The 18383-nt window shown below is 60.3% G+C and overlaps 2 protein-coding genes across 9 annotated transcripts in view; one reads left to right on the forward strand and one right to left on the reverse strand.

The window, feature by feature from the left end:
• The window catches only part of IFT140 (intraflagellar transport 140), a 214143-nt gene extending 213258 nt beyond the window's left edge, over positions 1-885 (forward strand). For all 5 annotated transcript variants that reach the window (XM_075898985.2, XM_075898987.2, XM_075898984.2 and 2 more), the window contains exon 30: positions 412-885. In XM_075898985.2, coding sequence (XP_075755100.2) covers positions 412-615 — 204 coding nt within the window. In that variant the 3' untranslated portion in view covers positions 616-885. The remainder of the gene's footprint in view (positions 1-411) is intronic.
• Positions 836-18383, reverse strand: part of TELO2 (telomere maintenance 2) — a 47276-nt gene continuing 29728 nt past the window's right edge. For all 4 annotated transcript variants that reach the window (XM_075898997.2, XM_089782184.1, XM_075898995.2 and 1 more), the window contains 6 exons: positions 18053-18223; positions 17295-17386; positions 6409-6508; positions 5722-5786; positions 5133-5248; positions 836-2697 (listed from right to left, as the gene is read on the reverse strand). In XM_075898997.2, coding sequence (XP_075755112.2) covers positions 2609-2697; positions 5133-5248; positions 5722-5786; positions 6409-6508; positions 17295-17386; positions 18053-18223 — 633 coding nt within the window. In that variant the 3' untranslated portion in view covers positions 836-2608. The remainder of the gene's footprint in view (positions 2698-5132; positions 5249-5721; positions 5787-6408; positions 6509-17294; positions 17387-18052; positions 18224-18383) is intronic.

Here is an 18383-nt window from a genome sequence, read left to right on the forward strand (position 1 = left end):
TTGTGCAAAAGTGCCCGTGTCAATCTAGACGTGCTTTTCCGCAAAAAAGCCCCGATCACAAAAATGGCGATCGGGGCTTTTTTGCGGAAAAGCACGTCTAGATTGACACGGGCACTTTTCCACAAAAAGTGCTTTTGCACAAACGCGTCCCTGCCAATCTAGACGCTCTGTTCCAAAAATGCTTTTAACAGAAAACTTTTCCGTTAAAAGCATTTCCGGAAAATCCTGCCAGGCCAGACGCAGCCCCGCTGTGCTAATACCACTATTGGGCAAGCGGCGGGTAGGTGAGGTGCAGTTGTGAGCAAGCCCCGCCCTGGCCAGGCTGGAGGGCCAAGCGTCACAGTTCTGCTGTGCTGTGTGACTAACAAGAACCCATTCCATGTCTGACAAGAGCGCGTCTCTTGCCCGCAGGCCTATAGATACTTGGAGGAGATGCGGAAAAGAATTCCATGTGTAAACCTGACCTACTACGTCAATCAAGGGACCATTGAAGCAGTGCACAGAGGGCTGGGCATCCCCTTGAACCGGAACCCTGGCCCAGAACGCATTCGCCACAACAGTATGGAAGACAAGGAGGTGGAGGAGGACGTGGCTGATGAAGTGGATGGTCCTTGAGGGCTTTCTGCATAAGCTGGCACCATTCATGGGAGGCTGTGAGGAAGTCTTGCCATTGCTACAGCAGCCAGCTGCTGGTCTAGTCTTGTGTAGAGCTCAGTCAGACACGGCTGCAGTGCACTGCCTGATGCTGCAGCCTGCACGGTTCACACCATCTGCTGGAGCACCAGTTCCGAGCAGGACAGGCTGAGTCCCAGACCACGGCTCTGACTCTGTAATGTCCAGGGTTACATTATTTTTAATATTTCAATAAATTAAGGAAAAAAGGAATGTCTGAGTGTCAGTAAGGCAGCAGATATACCTGATGCCATAAGCACAGGAGCAGCAGCACCGTGACTGCTGAATTGAGCCCATCTATGTCTAAGGGAAGCAGTGTGGTTAAGACATTTTGCACTGATATGCCAGGGCCCCAGGTCTAGTCAAGGACAAGCTGTCAAAACTCAAGAGCACAAGGGCTTTGCAACCATTTTATGAGACACTGGGGCCAGCAGCATGAGTGACTGGGCCTTGTCAGCAGTCAAATCGTGTCCTGCGGACGGCTAACTCAGCCCTGATCACCCAGCCTGCTAGATCTTGTTTCATTTAGCAAAGTCTCCCCCGCCGCAGTGCTTGCAATCATGAAAGAAAATTTTGCCACCGCCCAGGCTGGCGTTTGAAGCCGGTCACTGAAACCAAACCCTGGCTTAAAAGAGGATAATGTTCAAGACCTTGGCTTGATTTTACCTGGGGAAAAAATCTTCCTCGTGAAGTGTCAGACCCATTCGTACCAGGCTTTGTTCTAAAAGGAGGCGGTGAATTCCCTGCCTGTGGAGTGGTGTGAGCGTTGCTACGCAGCACGACGCGGGGCTAACAGCGTCAGACTCTCCCCCCGACAGCTCCTGAGCTAGAGCCCAGGCTGTGCTTCTGGCAGCCGTGTCATGCTGGTGGGCGAGAGCTCACCTGGCAACACCATAAAACCGGTTTGGCACTTAACTGTGGGGCTATGTCTACACTGGCGGGGTCTTGCATAAGAACTCAGTGCGCAAGGGTTTTTCTGCAAGAACTCTTGCACAAGGTAACGTCCACACAGCCGCGTGCTTTTGCGCAAGAGCATCCGTGGCAGTGTGGATGCTCTCTGGTGCAAAAAAGCTCGGATGGCCATTTTAGCCATAGGGCTTTCTTGTGCAAGAAACCCCTGCCGGGCGTCTACACTGCCCTCTTGCCCAAGAGAGCTTTACACAGTCTTGCACAAGAAGCCCTCTCCTACCATGCTTTACTGTAAATCTTGCACAAGAGCAGGCGGGCAGCTGTTCTTGCACAAGAACCCACCCGTGTAGACATAGCCTGTCACTTGGGCCTTTTGTGGCCATGCTGCTGTTATCCCCAGAAGAGAAACAAGGTTTCCAGCAGCCACCTCGCCCCTTCCACGCTGCCGGTGCTGAAGGGGAGGGTCAGAGAGTGAAGTGTCACACTTACGGAGCGGGTTGGAACAGCATTCAGGTGTAACTCAGTGCAGTCCCCTGGTAAGAACAGGACATCCCAGCACCAGGTTTGCTGCCAGACTGCAGCTCGTGCAGGGCTCAGGGGCCTGGGCGTGCCCAGCTTCCCACCACATTCAGCCTATTCCCACTTGCTGAAAAGGGCCCTTGTAACGAGCACCACTCCCGGCACCAGGAGCCCCATGCCAGCTGCTTCCCTACAGGGGCCCCATCTCCTCCTGTTTTCCTGGAGAGGCTCTGATGGGAAGCCTTGGTGATATTTGTAGCTGAACACACATCTGCCAAGGCTACGAAGAGCTGGGCCAGAGTGTACAGGAGAGGGGGAGGTGTAGAGGACAACAGCACTAGGCCACTTCCCCCGCATGGTACCGGATCGCCCCCATTAGAGGTAAGAGGGCAGGTTGGCTCCCTGGCTTTTGCTCCTTACCCCTCTCTCCCGGCGCCAGCCCTGGCATTAGTGACCATGCAGCTGGCATGCAAGGCAAAGGGCAGCTCTTTTCTATTCCCCCACCACATCAGAGTTTCTTTAACAGGTTCTCCATTAGCAGCAGATTGTGGCAGGCCAGCCTCCTGCAGTCCCCATCCGGGTCCTTCTCAGCTACATCTGCAAAAGAGGACGATGCCGTTAGCTGACAGTGGGAGGAAGACACAGATGCTTTTTACAGTGGTTTCCTGACCTGCTGAAATCCAGGAACTGTGACAGGAAACTAAGCCGCTGGGCGAGCATGCAGCCCTTCTGGCACTGCCCAGAGCTAGGCCCAGCAGAGACGCACCGCTTGGCAAACATCTATGCTCGGCTTGCTTAGATCAAGCACAGATGTCAGCCCGCATTGCTTGCTCTCGCAGAGATTCTACCTAGTGCTTTCACGCTAGTGCTTCGAATGTTAGTTCCAACATGACTGCCATGGGGGTAGGGACGGAAGGGACTTGGGAACCTGACAGCAGGGAAAGGGTCAGGTTTTAAGGCAGCTTCTAAATCTTGTGTGCGCATATATATTAGCACAGTCACCAACAGATCACACCATCACATGCACAAATGGGTGTAGTGGAGACTAGAAGTAGCCCGAGTATTGTGTTGGACAAGTCCAAGCCATCAGAAAGCACCGTGAGCTGTGCGCACCACGGCACTCGCCAATTGGCCGAACGAGGAGCAATGGTCTCAAGCGGTCATGGGGGAGGTCAAGGTTGGCTAGACGGTAGGACCGTGGTGCAGCACTGGTACTAGGGAGGTGGTAGAATTGTCATCCCTAGAGGGTTCTACAGTCCTGGCTAGGATGGTTTAGCTTTGGGCAGGGGCTGGACTTGATGAGCTCCAGCCCTAGGATTCTATGAACACCATGAAACGGTTCTTTCAGAAGCCTGTAATGGGCTCAAAGTAAAAACTCAGGATGTTGGAGCAGGAGGGACCCTGGAAGAGCAGAGAGCCTGTGTGAGGATATCCTGTACGCACAAGCAGTGTGCTCAGAGTCCAGGACTGGCGGCCTAAGCACATGACTCACACGGATGGAGAAGGGTTATTTATAAACTCAGGGAGAGCTTCAGGCTGGGGTTTCCCAACTCTCTGTGGGGGAAGCAGCCAGAGGAGTGTACAGCCCCGGTGCTCTGAAGCTGGAGATGCCAGAGCATGGAGCTTGAGCTAACTATGCTGCAAGCGGGTAGGGCCACAGCCAGGAGCACGATGCTGCAGCTCACTGAAGTCCTGACATGAGAAGACAAACGTGCCCTGCAAACTGCTCCAGGCCTCAGGTGGGTGAAGGGGATTCCCTCCCAGGCCTCTGCAGCTGAGCCAAAGAAGGGCTCGTATCTGTCCGAGATGATGCTGAAACTGAAGTTGAAGGCCAGGCACAGCACCCAAGGGAGTGGCCCATTAAGTGCTGCTTAGAACGTTCGCTCTGCAGCGGGCGCTTTTCAGAAGTCTGCGCCTCCTCCAGCCCAGGGCAGCCCCTCCCTTTCAGGGCGGCCAGCAAGGCAGCATTTGCAAACAGGTGCTCCCCGGCAGAGGGCAGGGGACTTCTGCAGTACCCGACGGAGCCACTGGCTGCACATGCCAGTTCTCTCTGGGATGGAATCTGAATGGGAGGGCTGTGCAGACTTGGGTGCTCAATCTGCTGCTGCTACTATGCTCTTTGATCCTGCCCTCGTCACCGTGCTGTCTGCAGCGCCACCAACACGCTAGCTTCCTAGCACCGCACGAGACAGCCCCGCGATTGGCTGCAGACATGAAACGGAGAGGCTACTATCCCCGTCCTGCCAAGAAAGGCTACAGCACCCAGACCACGATGCTCCCTGTACTGAGCCTCGGACAGGCCTTTACAACATCCTGGAAAGACCCCTCGGGAGGGAGGCAGATTCCTGAGCACGCACCATGTCACATGGCCCAGGTGGCTTCTCTCTCCCTTTAAGGGCACAGAGCTATAGAACCCGCAGGGATCAGAGACCGGCTGTGTCGGTGTCACTTCCTGCCCAGCCCCCATGGGAAGCCAGGTTTTGAAACGTCAGGATGGTGAAGGAAACCAGAGAGGGCCGAAGAACAGCGAGGGCGGGATTAGCACAGAAACCGTCCAAACCTGGCCCAAGGCCGCGAGCGCACAGGCCCACTGCCTCGCGCAAGTTTCCAGCATGGCCCCTCCCAGGCCATGCAGCCCCCGCGCTCCGACAGGCGCTCGCTTCCGTCAACCCCAGGTCTGCTCCGTAGCCCTCAGAACCCTGGGCAGGGGCCAGGCCCTGCGGCTCAGCCTCAGCACCATGGAAACAGGGACAGGAGGAGGCACCCCATGTTCCTGGTTGTGCAAACCTTGCTTTCCAGGAGGGGCAGAGGGTCTGGCCTGCTAGGACCTGTAGTCTCTGGGAGTCATATTGCCAAGGGAAGCCACGGGGATGACAGCAGCCTATGGGCCATGTTTGGCCTTGGGCTGAGCGTCTGGATGCCTCTGCAGCACAGACTGGACTGATAATCTAGCTCCTTCTTAACCTAGGTGCAGCATGCACATCAGCAGCAAACCCCCTTCCGCCCTAGAGACATTACACCCTCCCCCGTACCTGCCAGCCAGGACTGGGTCTCCAGGAACTCGTCTGTCATGTCCTCCAGCAGGCGCTCACTAGGGACACTCAGCAGGGTGGAGGAAACTGCAGACAGGAGGCCCTGACGCACGTACCTGGTGAAGAAGCAACGACCCCGTGAGAGGCTGCAGCTTCCTTCTCTGCCCTTCAGCTACAGACCATATTAGCTGCGCTGTGTCACTGCCTCCAAGCGAGCAGGGATATAACCAGAGTCAGCTGACCGGGTCCCCCTGCTCAGCTCCATGCTTCCACCCAATAGAACGGGAGCCAGTCTCTTGCTCCCTGGGCCAGAAGAGGCTGGGGGTTACGAGATGGGTTCAAGACCCTGAGTTACTCTGCGCCCCTGGGAAACTCTTCCATGGTGAAGCTACTTCGTGGATCTCAGCCAGGACAACACCTGGACGTACTTTCACCCCAGGAAGGGGCCAGAGCTAAGCAGAGAATTGTGCATGAAGTCACCCACACAGGCTCCGTCAGGTAATGCTGTGCCAGAGAGAGACACGTCCCGGTAAGAGCACCTGGCCCTCATCCTCCCCTCAGCAAGCCAGCCCCCACACACACAACTCACGCGTCCGTGTGGAAGCGCAGGGCCCAGACGAACTCCAGCAGAGCCTTTCCCATGGCAGTGGCTGCCTGCGGGACATGAGTGAGGAGAACACAGTGACGAGGTAGCTTTTCCCACACTGACCCAAAGGGATGTGGACTTGGGCATGGCTGGGACCACACGCAATGGGTAAAAGACCTCGGTGGCCCTCTGGGGAACCCACTGCCTCTTAAAGCATCACACAAACTGGGGATTCCTGCCTTCGGGCCCTTGTGGGAAGTAGGGCTGGAAAAATCAGTTACTGGTTAAACATTTGGCTGCCCAGCAAAGCAGGATCCAGGCTGGGGACCACTCCAGCCCAACTCCCCCAGCCTCTGCCGGAGCAGCCTCTGCCTGTGGCAGGTGGGGAGCTGCTGCAGCTGGTTAACCTCGCACAGCCCGAGTGGGAAGCAGGACGGTGGGGCTTAACCCCATTGTGCAGCTGAGGAAACAGGCCGAAGAGATACACGCCCAAGGGACTGCTGGGTTCCTCGCTCTCAGCCCTGTTCCCCGACCAGCCCGCCCCCAGCATCTGCCAACTGCTCCCTGGGCTGGCGACACTCCTCCCCCAAGGCCAGTCCCCAATGGCTGCAACAGGCACCACGGCCAGTGGCGCCTCAGAGGCCATCTCAGGGCTCCCCCAGAGGGCAAGTGCTGCGTTATGGGCCTTACCACAGAGCGCACAGCGAAGTGCATCAGGGCTGCCAGAGTGTGCGCCAGCCTGCCCAGCACCAGGTGATCAGCTCCTAAAAGGTCAAAGGTCACCAGGGGCCTGCAAGGCAAGACACACAGTTCCTTGGGATGGCAACTTAGTGCCTTGTCGGACCTGCCAGGGCATGGCTGGAAGGTCAGCAGGAGACCCTGTGCCCAGCCAGTTACTGGCAACGTGAGCCCTAACTGGAGAATGCCTTCCACCACAGCAACTGGGCCCCTGCCATGCGCTCCAGAGTGCAGAGAACAGCACTGCTCACCAATGTTGCCTCTTTTTTTCCCCCTTCATACAGTTGTGGAATAAATTTTGTTTTATGCACCTTGGCATGTGCACCACCAGTAGAACCACAGGCTGCCAGCTGTGGGTGCTCTGCTAATCAGCTGGGCAGGACTGGAATCCCCTGGGTGGCTGCAGGGACTACTCACTGGCTGACATGGGGCATTGCTGATTTGGCCTGCTGGTGAAGTCTGGCTGAACTAAGGAGAAATACAGGCAAAGGCCACGCCCTGTTTCATCCAAAGGACTGAGGCAGCACGAATGCTGCCAGTAACAGGCCTCCCATCAGGCAGGCTTTGCCCGGGCCGTTACCTACACTCACGGTAGGTGGTAAGGACGCCCTCGACTGCTGCCTGGACTTATTCCACTGTGAATCTATGCACGCAGCAAGGTGGGGGAAGCAACACACTGGCCACAGGGGATCCAAGCCTGCAGCCTGCAGCCATGTAATAGCTTGTAGGAACATAGCCTAATAACCAGGCACTTGGGTCAAATACCCTTCCATTACTGAACAGTGCCTGGATGGCTGGTGTGCGCCAGAGCCCTCCTGTGGCCATTCAGAGGAAGCAACGCCTCCCTCGCCATGCACCACCTCTTCTCCAGACACAGCCCTGTCCCTCAGAGTCCTGGAGAAGGGGACAGTCGTCTCAGGCGTCCCCACAGCCCAGAGCTAGCTTGTTTTTATTACAGTAGCTTCAATCAGTGGAGCTATTTAAAGAGGCTCAAATCATTTACTGCGGGGGATGAATTAATATAGGTGAAGTAGATCAGAGTTTTCCAGAGGACTGGAAAAGGAAACACAGCGCACGTCTTTGAAAAGGGGAACAAAGAGGATCTCAGAGAAGTCCTGACGCTGGTCAGCCTCACTTCAATACTTTTAAAGACACCGGAAGGAAGTTTTAAACTATCAGGCTACGTCTACACTGGCAAGATTTTGCGCAAATACTTTTCACGCAAAAATTTTTGCATTCAAGTATTTGCGCAAGAGAGTGTCTACACTGGCATGTGCTTTTGCACAAGAGATGCGCTTCTGCACAGATGCATCCGTGCCAGTGTAGATGCTCTCTTGCGCAAGAAAGCTCCGATGGCCATTTTAACCATAGGGCTTTCTTGCGCAAGAAATTCATGTTGCCTCTCTACACTGGCCTCTTGCGCAAGAACAGTTGTGCAAAAGAGGGCTTATTCCTGAGCGGGAGCATCATAGTTCATGCGCAAGAGGCACTGATTTCACACATTAGAACGTCAGTGTTCTTGTGCAAGAACTCCCCGCCAGTGTAGACAGGCAGCATGTTTTTGCGCAAAAGCGCGCAAGATCATGCCAATGTAGACACAGCCTCAGTGTATAAGCAAGCAGAGAGCAATAGGGTTATACGTCAGAACCAAGTCAGTTAACATAGACTTGGTGAGAGCAAATCAGGTAAAACCAACCTACATTTCATGTGTCAGGGTTCCTGGCTCCTGGCTGGGAAGGGGGGGAGGGGAAGCAGGCAAGCTGCAGGTGTGTTAGATCTTGATTTTTAGGAAGGCTTTTGGCACAGTCCCACACAACATTTTCATACACAAATTAGGGAAATGTGCCACAGGAGCTGACTATAACGTGGGGGCACAACTGGCCAGTAGTTTGGCCAAGACTGTACTCAGTCGCAAGGCTCTGCTGCAGGTGCAGGGCTCTAACGGATGGCTTCATGACTGGCTTGGAGACTGGAGCGGAGAGCGCGGTTATAAACTAAGCAGGTGACACCAAGTACGGTTATAAACTAAGCAGGTGACACCAAGTTGCTTGCCTGCCATTTTTGCTGATAACCTGGGCATGCTCCCTGCTTAGAGACAGGGGACCGGTACCCAGCCCCGCGTATCGAGTGCTCCCTGCTTAGCGACGGGTGACCGGTACCCAGCCCCGCGTATCGAGTGCCCCCTGCTTAGCGACGGGGGACCGGTACCCAGCCCCGCGTATCGAGTGCCCCCTGCTTAGCGACGGGTGACCGGTACCCAGCCCCGCGTATCGAGTGCCCCCTGCTTAGCGACGGGTGACCGGTACCCAGCACCGCGTATCGAGTGCCCCCTGCTTAGCGACGGGGGACCGGTACCCAGCACCGCGTATCGAGTGCCCCCTGCTTAGCGACGGGTGACCGGTCCCCAGCCCCGCGTATCGAGTGCCCCCTGCTTAGCGACGGGTGACCGGTACCCAGCCCCGCGTATCGAGTGCCCCCTGCTTAGCGACGGGGGACCGGTACCCAGCCCCGCGTATCGAGTGCCCCCTGCTTAGCGACGGGTGACCGGTCCCCAGCCCCGCGTATCGAGTGCCCCCTGCTTAGCGACGGGTGACCGGTCCCCAGCCCCGCGTATCGAGTGCCCCCTGCTTAGCGACGGGTGACCGGTACCCAGCCCCGCGTATCGAGTGCCCCCTGCTTAGCGACGGGGGACCGGTACCCAGCCCCGCGTATCGAGTGCCCCCTGCTTAGCGACGGGGGACCGGTACCCAGCCCCGCGTATCGAGTGCCCCCTGCTTAGCGACGGGTGACCGGTCCCCAGCCCCGCGTATCGAGTGCCCCCTGCTTAGCGACGGGTGACCGGTACCCAGCCCCGCGTATCGAGTGCCCCCTGCTTAGCGACGGGTGACCGGTACCCAGCCCCGCGTATCGAGTGCCCCCTGCTTAGCGACGGGTGACCGGTACCCAGCCCCGCGTATCGAGTGCCCCTGCTTAGCGACGGGTGACCGGTCCCCAGCCCCGCGTATCGAGTGCCCCCTGCTTAGCGACGGGTGACCGGTACCCAGCCCCGCGTATCGAGTGCCCCCTGCTTAGCGACGGGTGACCGGTACCCAGCCCCGCGTATCGAGTGCCCCCTGCTTAGCGACGGGTGACCGGTCCCCAGCCCCGCGTATCGAGTGCCCCCTGCTTAGCGACGGGTGACCGGTACCCAGCCCCGCGTATCGAGTGCTCCCTGCTTAGCGACGGGTGACCGGTACCCAGCCCCGCGTATCGAGTGCCCCCTGCTTAGCGACGGGTGACCGGTACCCAGCCCCGCGTATCGAGTGCCCCCTGCTTAGCGACGGGTGACCGGTCCCCAGCCCCGCGTATCGAGTGCCCCCTGCTTAGCGACGGGTGACCGGTCCCCAGCCCCGCGTATCGAGTGCCCCCTGCTTAGCGACGGGTGACCGGTCCCCAGCCCCGCGTATCGAGTGCCCCCTGCTTAGCGACGGGTGACCGGTCCCCAGCCCCGCGTATCGAGTGCCCCCTGCTTAGCGACGGGTGACCGGTACCCAGCCCCGCGTATCGAGTGCCCCCTGCTTAGCGACGGGTGACCGGTCCCCAGCCCCGCGTATCGAGTGCCCCCTGCTTAGCGACGGGTGACCGGTCCCCAGCCCCGCGTATCGAGTGCCCCCTGCTTAGCGACGGGTGACCGGTCCCCAGCCCCGCGTATCGAGTGCCCCCTGCTTAGCGACGGGTGACCGGTACCCAGCCCCGCGTATCGAGTGCCCCCTGCTTAGCGACGGGTGACCGGTACCCAGCCCCGCGTATCGAGTGCCCCCTGCTTAGCGACGGGTGACCGGTCCCCAGCCCCGCGTATCGAGTGCCCCCTGCTTAGCGACGGGTGACCGGTCCCCAGCCCCGCGTATCGAGTGCCCCCTGCTTAGCGACGGGTGACCGGTCCCCAGCCCCGCGTATCGAGTGCCCCCTGCTTAGCGACGGGTGACCGGTCCCCAGCCCCGCGTATCGAGTGCCCCCTGCTTAGCGACGGGGGACCGGTACCCAGCCCCGCGTATCGAGTGCCCCCTGCTTAGCGACGGGGGACCGGTCCCCAGCCCCGCGTATCGAGTGCTCCCTGCTTAGCGACGGGTGACCGGTCCCCAGCCCCGCGTATCGAGTGCCCCCTGCTTAGCGACGGGTGACCGGTCCCCAGCCCCGCGTATCGAGTGCCCCCTGCTTAGCGACGGGTGACCGGTCCCCAGCCCCGCGTATCGAGTGCCCCCTGCTTAGCGACGGGTGACCGGTCCCCAGCCCCGCGTATCGAGTGCTCCCTGCTTAGCGACGGGTGACCGGTACCCAGCCCCGCGTATCGAGTGCCCCCTGCTTAGCGACGGGTGACCGGTCCCCAGCCCCGCGTATCGAGTGCCCCCTGCTTAGCGACGGGTGACCGGTCCCCAGCCCCGCGTATCGAGTGCCCCCTGCTTAGCGACGGGTGACCGGTCCCCAGCCCCGCGTATCGAGTGCCCCCTGCTTAGCGACGGGTGACCGGTCCCCAGCCCCGCGTATCGAGTGCCCCCTGCTTAGCGACGGGTGACCGGTCCCCAGCCCCGCGTATCGAGTGCCCCCTGCTTAGCGACGGGTGACCGGTACCCAGCCCCGCGTATCGAGTGCCCCCTGCTTAGCGACGGGTGACCGGTCCCCAGCCCCGCGTATCGAGTGCCCCCTGTTTAGCGACGGGTGACCGGTACCCAGCCCCGCGTATCGAGTGCCCCATGCTTAGCGACGGGTGACCGGTACCCAGCCCCGCGTATCGAGTGCCCCCTGCTTAGCGACGGGTGACCGGTACCCAGCCCCGCGTATCGAGTGCTCCCTGCTTAGCGACGGGTGACCGGTACCCAGCCCCGCGTATCGAGTGCCCCCTGCTTAGAGACGGGTGACCGGTACCCAGCCCCGCGTATCGAGTGCCTCCTGCTTAGCGACGGGTGACCGGTACCCAGCCCCGCGTATCGAGTGCTCCCTGCTTAGCGACGGGTGACCGGTACCCAGCCCCGCGTATCGAGTGCCCCCTGCTTAGCGACGGGGGACCGGTCCCCAGCCCCGCGTATCGAGTGCCCCCTGCTTAGCGACGGGTGACCGGTACCCAGCCCCACGTATCGAGTGCCCCCTGCTTAGCGACGGGTGACCGGTCCCCAGCCCCGCGTATCGAGTGCTCCCTGCTTAGCGACGGGTGACCGGTCCCCAGCCCCGCGTATCGAGTGCCCCCTGCTTAGCGACGGGTGACCGGTCCCCAGCCCCGCGTATCGAGTGCCCCCTGCTTAGCGACGGGTGACCGGTACCCAGCCCCGCGTATCGAGTGCTCCCTGCTTAGCGACGGGTGACCGGTCCCCAGCCCCGCGTATCGAGTGCTCCCTGCTTAGCGACGGGTGACCGGTCCCCAGCCCCGCGTATCGAGTGCCCCCTGCTTAGCGACGGGTGACCGGTCCCCAGCCCCGCGTATCGAGTGCCCCCTGCTTAGCGACGGGTGACCGGTCCCCAGCCCCGCGTATCGAGTGCCCCCTGCTTAGCGACGGGTGACCGGTCCCCAGCCCCGCGTATCGAGTGCCCCCTGCTTAGCGACGGGTGACCGGTACCCAGCCCCGCGTATCGAGTGCCCCCTGCTTAGCGACGGGTGACCGGTCCCCAGCCCCGCGTATCGAGTGCCCCCTGCTTAGCGACGGGTGACCGGTACCCAGCCCCGCGTATCGAGTGCCCCCTGCTTAGCGACGGGTGACCGGTCCCCAGCCCCGCGTATCGAGTGCCCCCTGCTTAGCGACGGGTGACCGGTCCCCAGCCCCGCGTATCGAGTGCCCCCTGCTTAGCGACGGGTGACCGGTCCCCAGCCCCGCGTATCGAGTGCCCCCTGCTTAGCGACGGGTGACCGGTACCCAGCCCCGCGTATCGAGTGCTCCCTGCTTAGCGACGGGTGACCGGTACCCAGCCCCGCGTATCGAGTGCTCCCTGCTTAGCGACGGGTGACCGGTACCCAGCCCCGCGTATCGAGTGCTCCCTGCTTAGCGACGGGTGACCGGTCCCCAGCCCCGCGTATCGAGTGCTCCCTGCTTAGCGACGGGTGACCGGTACCCAGCCCCGCGTATCGAGTGCCCCCTGCTTAGCGACGGGTGACCGGTCCCCAGCCCCGCGTATCGAGTGCTCCCTGCTTAGCGACGGGTGACCGGTCCCCAGCCCCGCGTATCGAGTGCTCCCTGCTTAGCGACGGGTGACCGGTACCCAGCCCCGCGTATCGAGTGCTCCCTGCTTAGCGACGGGTGACCGGTACCCAGCCCCGCGTATCGAGTGCTCCCTGCTTAGCGACGGGTGACCGGTACCCAGCCCCGCGTATCGAGTGCTCCCTGCTTAGCGACGGGTGACCGGTACCCAGCCCCGCGTATTGAGTGCCCCCTGCTTAGCGACGGGTGACCGGTCCCCAGCCCCGCGTATCGAGTGCCCCCTGCTTAGCGACGGGTGACCGGTCCCCAGCCCCGCGTATCGAGTGCCGCCTGCTTAGCGACGGGGGACCGGTACCCAGCCCCGCGTATCGAGTGCCGCCTGCTTAGCGACGGGGGACCGGTACCCAGCCCCGCGTATCGAGTGCTCCCTGCTTAGCGACGGGTGACCGGTCCCCAGCCCCGCGTATCGAGTGCCGCCTGCTTAGCGACGGGGGACCGGTACCCAGCCCCGCGTATCGAGTGCCGCCTGCTTAGCGACGGGGGACCGGTACCCAGCCCCGCGTATCGAGTGCCCCCTGCTTAGCGACGGGTGACCGGTACCCAGCCCCGCGTATCGAGTGCTCCCTGCTTAGCGACGGGTGACCGGTACCCAGCCCCGCGTATCGAGTGCTCCCTGCTTAGCGACGGGTGACCGGTACCCAGCCCCGCGTATCGAGTGCTCCCTGCTTAGCGACGGGTGACCGGTACCCAGCCCCGCGTATCGAGTGCCCCCTGCTTAGCGACGGGTGACCGGTCCCCAGCCCCGCGTATCGAGTGCCCCCTGCTTAGCGACGGGTGACCGGTCCCCAGCCCCGCGTATCGAGTGCCCCCTGCTTAGCGACGGGTGACCGGTACCCAGCCCCGCGTATCGAGTGCCCCCTGCTTAGCGACGGGTGACCGGTACCCAGCCCCGCGTATCGAGTGCCCCCTGCTTAGCGACGGGGGACCGGTCCCCAGCCCCGCGTATCGAAAACAGACATGAGGATCGGAAGGGTTCTCTCTGACGGGACCAGCCCTGTGCTGCTGGGAGCTCCACAGGCCCCTGTGCCAGTATTAGCCATGCAAGGAAACTGGGAAAACAGGAGCTCCTGCTGAAACCTGGATCTGGTGTTTGTTTCCTAGCCCCTGCTCAGCTGGACATGTCCTGAGCATGCTCACTGCAGCGCCGCCGAGAGCCCCACGGCAGCGCGATTTCCTATTTTCATCTTTGCTCAAACCTGTGACCAAAGGAGGGTTCTCTACTGTGTTCACCCCCCCTCCCAGGGATCCCCCCCACACTGGCCATTGTAGAGCCACGTCATTAGAAAGGGCTGCGGATGCAAGTGTTGGAGGGAAATAATCAGACAGACCCTGGCCCAGCAGAACCTCCTCAGGGGCTGGTCCTGACCCATGGCCCACAGAAGTCAGCAGGAATCTCTGCACTGAATTCAGGGAGCCGAGGCCCAGGCCCACTGCCTGTTACCGAGGGAGCAGGCGCAGTGCAGCCGAGGGAGCTGACAGCTCCAGTATTCATTAGGAGCCGATTTTTCAATTACTGCAGCTTAAAAAAAAAAGTGAGACACTTTGAGCGACAAGAATGATTAAAGGCCTAGAGAACATGACCTATGAAGCCAGGCTTCATGAACTGGGTTGTTTAGTTTGGAAAAAAGAAGATTAAGGGGGGACATGATAGCGGTTTTCAAATATCTAAAAGGGTGTCACAAGGAGGAAGGAGAAAATTTGTTCCTCTTGGTTTCTGAGGACAGGACAAGGAGTAATGGGCTTAAAGTGCAGCAGGGGAGGTTTAGATTGGACATTAGGAAAAAATTCCTAACTGTCAGGGTGGTCAAATATTGGAATAAATTGCCAAGGGAGGTGGTGGAATCTCCCTCTCTGGAGATATTTAAGAACAGGTTAGATAGACATCTGTCAGGGATGGTGTAGACGGAGCTTGGTCCTGCCTTGAGGGCGGGGGGCTGGACTCGATGACCTCTCGAGGTCCCTTCCAGTCCTATGATTCTATGATATCAACCATTACAGCACAGCTGCCCTGCTACTATGAACCTGAGAGGGGGGGAAGAAACCATCAGGTGTCTACTGAGCCGCGAGGATCCACTCTCCATTTTATCCTTCAATAAGCAGATGAAGACTAACTCAAGCAGGAATAATGAGGGGTCCTGTAGCACTGTACCGACCAACCAAAATATATCCAATCCTGAGTGTTCGTGGGTAAAACCCACGTCCTCGGGTGGATTTACCCACCAAAGCTCATGAATCAATATTTCTGTTAGTCTCTAAGGTGCCACAGGGCTACTCATTTTTAAAGTTACAGATTAACATGGCTACCCCGCTGAGGTTTTTCAAGTAGGAAAGTAAAAAGCATTTAAAAAAAAAGTAACCCTGTAGCCCAGGGGTGGCCAACCCATTACGGACAAAGAGCCAAAAATACAGGTGGATACAGCACAAAGAGCGGAGGGAAAAAAGTTGAGGAAAAAAAAACCCACTGCCCCTTTAAGAGCTGTGTCCCCCCCAAGCAGGCTTCCGTCGGCCTCAGCATCAGATCTCGCTGCCCCAGGCGGCGCCCTGACTAGGCAAGGAGAAAAGGTCAGAACGGGGGATCCAGAACAGCCACAGGTACGAGAGCCGCAATTTGTCCTTTGAAGAGCCGCACGCGGCTCGCAAGCCGTGGGTTGGCCACTCCAGCTGTAGCCATTCAAAATCTTAGCAGTCACATAAGCTGCAAGCTAAGCCTTATACTGCAGTGCCTGCCGCATGGCCAGCTCCCCAGGAGCAGGGCCGGCAGCCGGAGTGTAGAGTAAGCAGGGTCCCTCCGAGCACCAGCTCCGGCTCCGGCCCTGCTCCCAGAGAGGCTCCGCAGTACCAGCTTTGTACAGCAAAGGCTGCAGCGCGGGGCAGCAGAAGAGTTCACAGGCCCTGCCGTTCGAGCGGGGTGTGCTCTGCTGCAGCTAACAGCTGGCGCCACTTTGAAACCCTGTGTCCACTACCCTGCATGGGAGCGAACGTTGTCTTGCTGCCAAGCTCATGTGTGGCCATGGCGCCTTAGTGACCTTGCCCCCTACAACACCCCTCCCCCCGGCCATGTGTGGCCATGGCGCCTTAGTGACCTCGCCCCCTACAACACCCCTCCCCCCCGGCCATGTGTGGCCATGGCGCCTTAGTGACCTTGCCCCCTACAACACCCCTCCCCCCCGGCCATGTGTGGCCATGGCGCCTTAGTGACCTTGCCCTCTACAACACCCCTCCCCCCCGGCCATGTGTGGCCATGGCGCCTTAGTGACCTTGCCCCCTACAACACCCCTCGCCCCGGCCATGTGTGGCCATGGCGCCTTAGTGACCTTGCCCCCTACAACACCCCTCCCCCCCGGCCATGTGTGGCCATGGCGCCTTAGTGACCTTGCCCCCTACAACACCCCTCCCCCCCGGCCATGTGTGGCCATGGCGCCTTAGTGACCTTGCCCCCTACAACACCCCTCCCCCCGGCCATGTGTGGCCATGGCGCCTTAGTGACCTTGCCCCCTACAACACCCCTCCCCCCCGGCCATGTGTGGCCATGGCGCCTTAGTGACCTTGCCCCCTACAACACCCCTCCCCCCCGGCCATGTGTGGCCATGGCGCCTTAGTGACCTTGCCCCCTACAACACCCCTCCCCCCCGGCCATGTGTGGCCATGGCGCCTTAGTGACCTTGCCCCCTACAACACCCCTCCCCCCCGGCCATGTGTGGCCATGGCGCCTTAGTGACCTTGCCCCCTACAACACCCCTCCCCCCGGCCATGTGTGGCCATGGCGCCTTAGTGACCTTGCCCCCTACAACACCCCTCCCCCCCGGCCATGTGTGGCCATGGCGCCTTAGTGACCTTGCCCCCTACAACACCCCTCCCCCCCGGCCATGTGTGGCCATGGCGCCTTAGTGACCTTGCCCCCTACAACACCCCTCCCCCCCGGCCATGTGTGGCCATGGCGCCTTAGTGACCTTGCCCCCTACAACACCCCTCCCCCCCGGCCATGTGTGGCCATGGCGCCTTAGTGACCTTGCCCCCTACAACACCCCTCCCCCCCGGCCATGTGTGGCCATGGCGCCTTAGTGACCTTGCCCCCTACAACACCCCTCCCCCCCGGCCATGTGTGGCCATGGCGCCTTAGTGACCTTGCCCCCTACAACACCCCTCCCCCCCGGCCATGTGTGGCCATGGCGCCTTAGTGACCTTGCCCCCTACAACACCCCTCCCCCCCGGCCATGTGTGGCCATGGCGCCTTAGTGACCTTGCCCCCTACAACACCCCTCCCCCCGGCCATGTGTGGCCATGGCGCCTTAGTGACCTTGCCCCCTACAACACCCCTCCCCCCCGGCCATGTGTGGCCATGGCGCCTTAGTGACCTTGCCCCCTACAACACCCCTCCCCCCCGGCCATGTGTGGCCATGGCGCCTTAGTGACCTTGCCCCCTACAACACCCCTCCCCCCCGGCCATGTGTGGCCATGGCGCCTTAGTGACCTTGCCCCCTACAACACCCCTCCCCCCCGGCCATGTGTGGCCATGGCGCCTTAGTGACCTTGCCCCCTACAACACCCCTCCCCCCGGCCATGTGTGACCATGGCGCCTTAGGAAGCCAGGACCCACGGGACTTGCCATCTCACCTGTCAAAGCCCTGAAGCAGAGGGAAGAAGAAATGCCCAGCTAAGGAACTGAACCTGTTCGGGCCACAAGCCGGTTCCGCTAGACACCGACCCTGCCCAAAAGAGAAAGGGGGGTTAGAGAAGAAACGCCACCAGCAGCGAGAGCCTCCCTTGGCCACGCGGTCAGACCCAGAGAGGGAGCAGCAGCCATTAGCACCGAAAGGTCCTGTGTTCCTCAGTGCGGCTCTCCTAGATGCCTGAGCCAGCAATACGACATGCCGGAGTCGAGTGTCCCCATTTCCAGTCGCTGAGGAGTTCTGCGCAGCCTGTGGTCTGGGCGGGGAAGCAGAGGGAGTGAGGCTCACTCGCAGCACAGGACGGGAAAGGGCTGACCGACCGACTTCTTTCTGTGCAGTCAGAGGGAAGGCCTGGGAGCCAGAGAGCATGGAGGCGGCTGGAGGAAGGTCTGAGAGAAGGGAGGCAGAGCTACTGGCCTCTCATGCGGGTAGGCAGAGGGTAGCACTATGGCCTGCACCTCCAGAATGGAGACCGGCCGTTCCCAGTGAGTTCAGCCGGGGTCCGGCTGGGACGGGGCTAAGCAAGGGCTCTAAGGAGCTGCAGACACCCTCCCACTCGCTGTCTTTGTAAAAGAAGTTACCCGGCCTTTGCTGCTGCCGCCACTGGGCCTGGCCACACTCAGAGTTAGTCCCAGGGCAGCTCTCTGCGCCTTGGGGCGTGAGGCCACCCTGCATCTCCACAATCCTGCACCCTGGCCTCACCTTTGCCAAATAGCGCGTCTTGCTTTTGATCCTCTCGTCCACAGCCCTTCTCCAGTCCTGGGAGCTGCCAGTGGCAGGGAGCGCCTGGGGGCAGGGATGCTGGGCGCTGCAGGGCTTAGTTTTCCCAGAGACCTGGGGCTGAGAAAGTTCCTGTGCTGCCAAAGCGAGGACCTGGAGGATTGAAAGAGGCCCTATGAGAAGAGAATTCCTTCTCCCTAGCAAACAGCAACGTTCACCTGCACTAGGAGCAAGGCAGGAATGAGGAGAGAGGCAGGCACAAAAGAGCTCAGGAGCAAAAATGCTGAGGGTGGACCACACAAGTTCGAGGCCA

The sequence above is a fragment of the Pelodiscus sinensis genome, chromosome 15, assembly GCF_052426305.1.
Source record: "Pelodiscus sinensis isolate ZL-2025 chromosome 15, ASM5242630v1, whole genome shotgun sequence".
Lineage (NCBI taxonomy): Eukaryota > Metazoa > Chordata > Testudines > Trionychidae > Pelodiscus > Pelodiscus sinensis.